Raw genomic sequence first — 2,996 nt, 5'->3', positions numbered from 1 at the left:
ATATTTCTGTAAATATTTGGTTTACTAGGTACCGGGTGTCAAGAAAGGTTTCTTGGATTTATACAAGCACATGTTCCAACGAGCTCTAAGCACAACTCCGACACATTCTCAGGACACTCTTGTGAAGTAAGAAAAGGCTAAACCAGCTCCAAGCAGCTTTCAGAGACGGTAGAAGGAGACAGAGAGAGGCTGAATCACCAGGCAGAAGGGAGCCAAGAGGAAACCAGGGTGAGGACTGTCTGGTTCTAGATGTACATGTACCTCTGCCTCTCCCTCTGTGTGGCACTCTCCTGTCTCTCTACAAAGCTCAGCAGGCCATGGCTTTCACAGCCAGTGGCCCAAGCCTCCAACAATCACTGAGAACCAGGCTCAGCAGCCCCTTGGAAGCACACCTAAGCATCTGGCCTACAGGGAGGGAGACATACACAGCTATTTATAAGAGTGTGCTCTGTTCCGGGCACTGTGTTATTCCGCAGTTACCCACACAGGTTGACTTAATCTTTGGGAAAACCCAAACTTGGAGGAACTCTTAGTATCCCCATTTCACACAGCAGGGAATTGCTGCTCAGAGGGAACAGATGAATGTCCAGGATCCCATGGCCAGAAAGTCTGTCCGGGGATGGCCAAGTCACGTCCTCTGATCGCATTGTTGAAGCCGGCTAGGCAGCCTCTGACCAGCCCTGTGTGACAGGCAGGGAAGCAGCAGAGGGCAGTGAATATTGGTGAAAATTTCAAATGTTGACACTCACAGGAGAGGGATTGGTTTTCTACAACACTTAATGCAAAAACTTTAAAAAAAAAACTTAACACAGCACATAAAAGTGTTTATAAAACTTATATGTGCTTTGAGTCCATCAGTTGGGATGGAATTTATACAGAACATACATGTACATTCCCCCCACCCTTGACAAGCCCCTGCCCTCCCTTACCCCCCAGTGTCTTATGTCCATTAGTTATGGTTACATAAAAGTGTTTATAAAACTTATACGTCCTTTGAGTTCATCAGTTGGGATGGAATTTATACAGAACATACATGTACATTTTAAAACATGTATTCAGCCACTGATAGCTCTGTTACTCTATTAAATATGATAACAAGATAGGTGTTTCATTTGAGAATGAGATTTATAATTGTGTTTATAATGTAATATTCAGTCATCATTAAGACTTGCTTGAATTTTGTGTCTTAGACCAGAGAGTAGCTTTTATATATTACTGTTTAAAGTAGCAGTATCCACAAAAGAGGACAAAATAATATATTGTAATGGCAGTTAAAGCACTACCTAATAATTCCTGTCTCAAGTCCTTTTTTGTAACGAGGCAGTATATAAATATGAAATCAGCCGACTCTAATTCCTTTTATGTATGTTTCTTTGTTTTCCCCACCATTCCTCATTCCTCCTGTAAAGCCCCAGTCCCATGAAGTTCATGCCAACTGCTATGCTACCCTCTCTGCCACCCCCGTTGCCACCACTTCCTACTTTTAGACATTCCCAATCATGAATAAATCCTTTGGCGCCTCAGTCATGGTCTTCAGGCCCACCCCAGTTACCACAATCATTCTGGGAGCCATCCCCCACCCCCAGCCTTGACTTGTTCAAAACCCTTGCGAAAGTCTTCTCTTCCCCAACAACCTCCGCCAGTTACTCCCACCAGCGCCCCTCCCCGCACCGTCACCATTAGAAACTGCTCCCTTAAATCCCCGATTCCACCATTCCCACACTGCCCACACCTTCTACCTTCCAATTCTCCATGAGATATCTCCTGGATGTCTCGCAGCTACTTCTCACACCAAATGACAGAAACAATGGAGTCAGAAGTACTGCGGTGCTGTTCAGTCCTTTAATGACATTAGTTGACAACAGAACCTGGCTCCCTCAGCTAGGCGACATTTAGCTTGGGCTGCTCCGATGACTCTTGCCAGGCTCGGGGACTCAGGCTTCAGCCTCTTCTGGATGCACGCTTTTGGTCGAACAGAGTGAAGGCTGCATCGCGGCAGCGCGGCACTTCATTGCTGTTGGCTGCCCTCTCCGCCTCTGGCTCGGTGGTCGGCGCACTCGGCACACATGGCGCACTTGGCACACATGGCGCACTTGGAGCTCTTGGCGCACTTCCGTTGTTGGCCTCCATGCCCACCATCTCCACGATGTAGTCCGTCAGGGAGTCGAGCATGACCATAACCAAGTCATCTGCGCCGGAACTTTGATCTTGATTCTGTTGATTGTTTTGAAGAAGGCGATCCACGTAGGTCAAAGGAGACTGCAACTCAGCGGTTAAAACGTGGTCTGGAGTCTTGGAGGAGTTCGCAGGGCTTTGATTTTGTGACATGGTTGCTGAGTTTCAGTCCGATCAGCCCTTCTTAACTGTATGTATAGCTAGACTAGGTCTTTGAAGACACCAGCGCTCAGTTCTGCCTCTTTTATCTCTGCACTCTAGCCCCTCATTGGTCAGGGAGCCCTTTATGACATCCTGGACTTTGGGTCGCCATAAGTGTCCATTGTGACCTCATCAGACCTCAGCCTAGAAATGTCCCCTACAGGGACCTGTAACTCTAGCGACTGGCCCCTGATTTTTGAGGAACTGTCATTTTCTGCTTGACTTTAACATTGTAAAAATAAATGTGTTTCAATTTAAAACTTTTCCCATCTTAAGGACACATTTCCATGCTATCTGATTCTAACCTTACATTGTCTTCAAGGTCTTTTACAACCTTTAATTAGTTGTAGGTTACTGATAAACATGTAAACTGTCTTGTCTAGCAGAGATTAAATTGTCCCCCTGTGATGATGTCATGAAACCAGTTTTACATCCATTTATACATTCATTGAAATGTTCTTGATTAATATTCCCATATCTAAATTTGTTTTCTCTTTCAACCAGTTATAACACCTTGCCGTTCCCTCATTGAGAAAATACAATCTTTTAACACATGTTCATTTTATATCTGTATGAATGTTTTGGTTTTTTACACCTTTTGAAAAATATATTTTAATCAT

The 2,996-nt window shown here is 44.7% G+C and overlaps 1 protein-coding gene across 1 annotated transcript; it reads right to left on the bottom strand.

The window, feature by feature from the left end:
• Positions 1-1,941: 1,941 nt before the first annotated feature.
• On the bottom strand, positions 1,942-2,328 carry HYPM (huntingtin interacting protein M). Its single transcript, XM_006096997.1, has one exon. It carries the CDS (start codon positions 2,326-2,328, stop codon positions 1,942-1,944), a length of 387 nt encoding a protein of 128 aa, XP_006097059.1.
• Between the last annotated feature and the right edge of the window lie 668 nt (positions 2,329-2,996).

Source organism: Myotis lucifugus, unplaced genomic scaffold (genome assembly GCF_000147115.1).
Source record: "Myotis lucifugus unplaced genomic scaffold, Myoluc2.0 scaffold_192, whole genome shotgun sequence".
NCBI classification, from domain to species: Eukaryota; Metazoa; Chordata; class Mammalia; order Chiroptera; family Vespertilionidae; genus Myotis; species Myotis lucifugus.
Note: the sequence above shows the minus strand (reverse complement) of the source record. Positions and strands in the feature narration are given on the sequence as shown.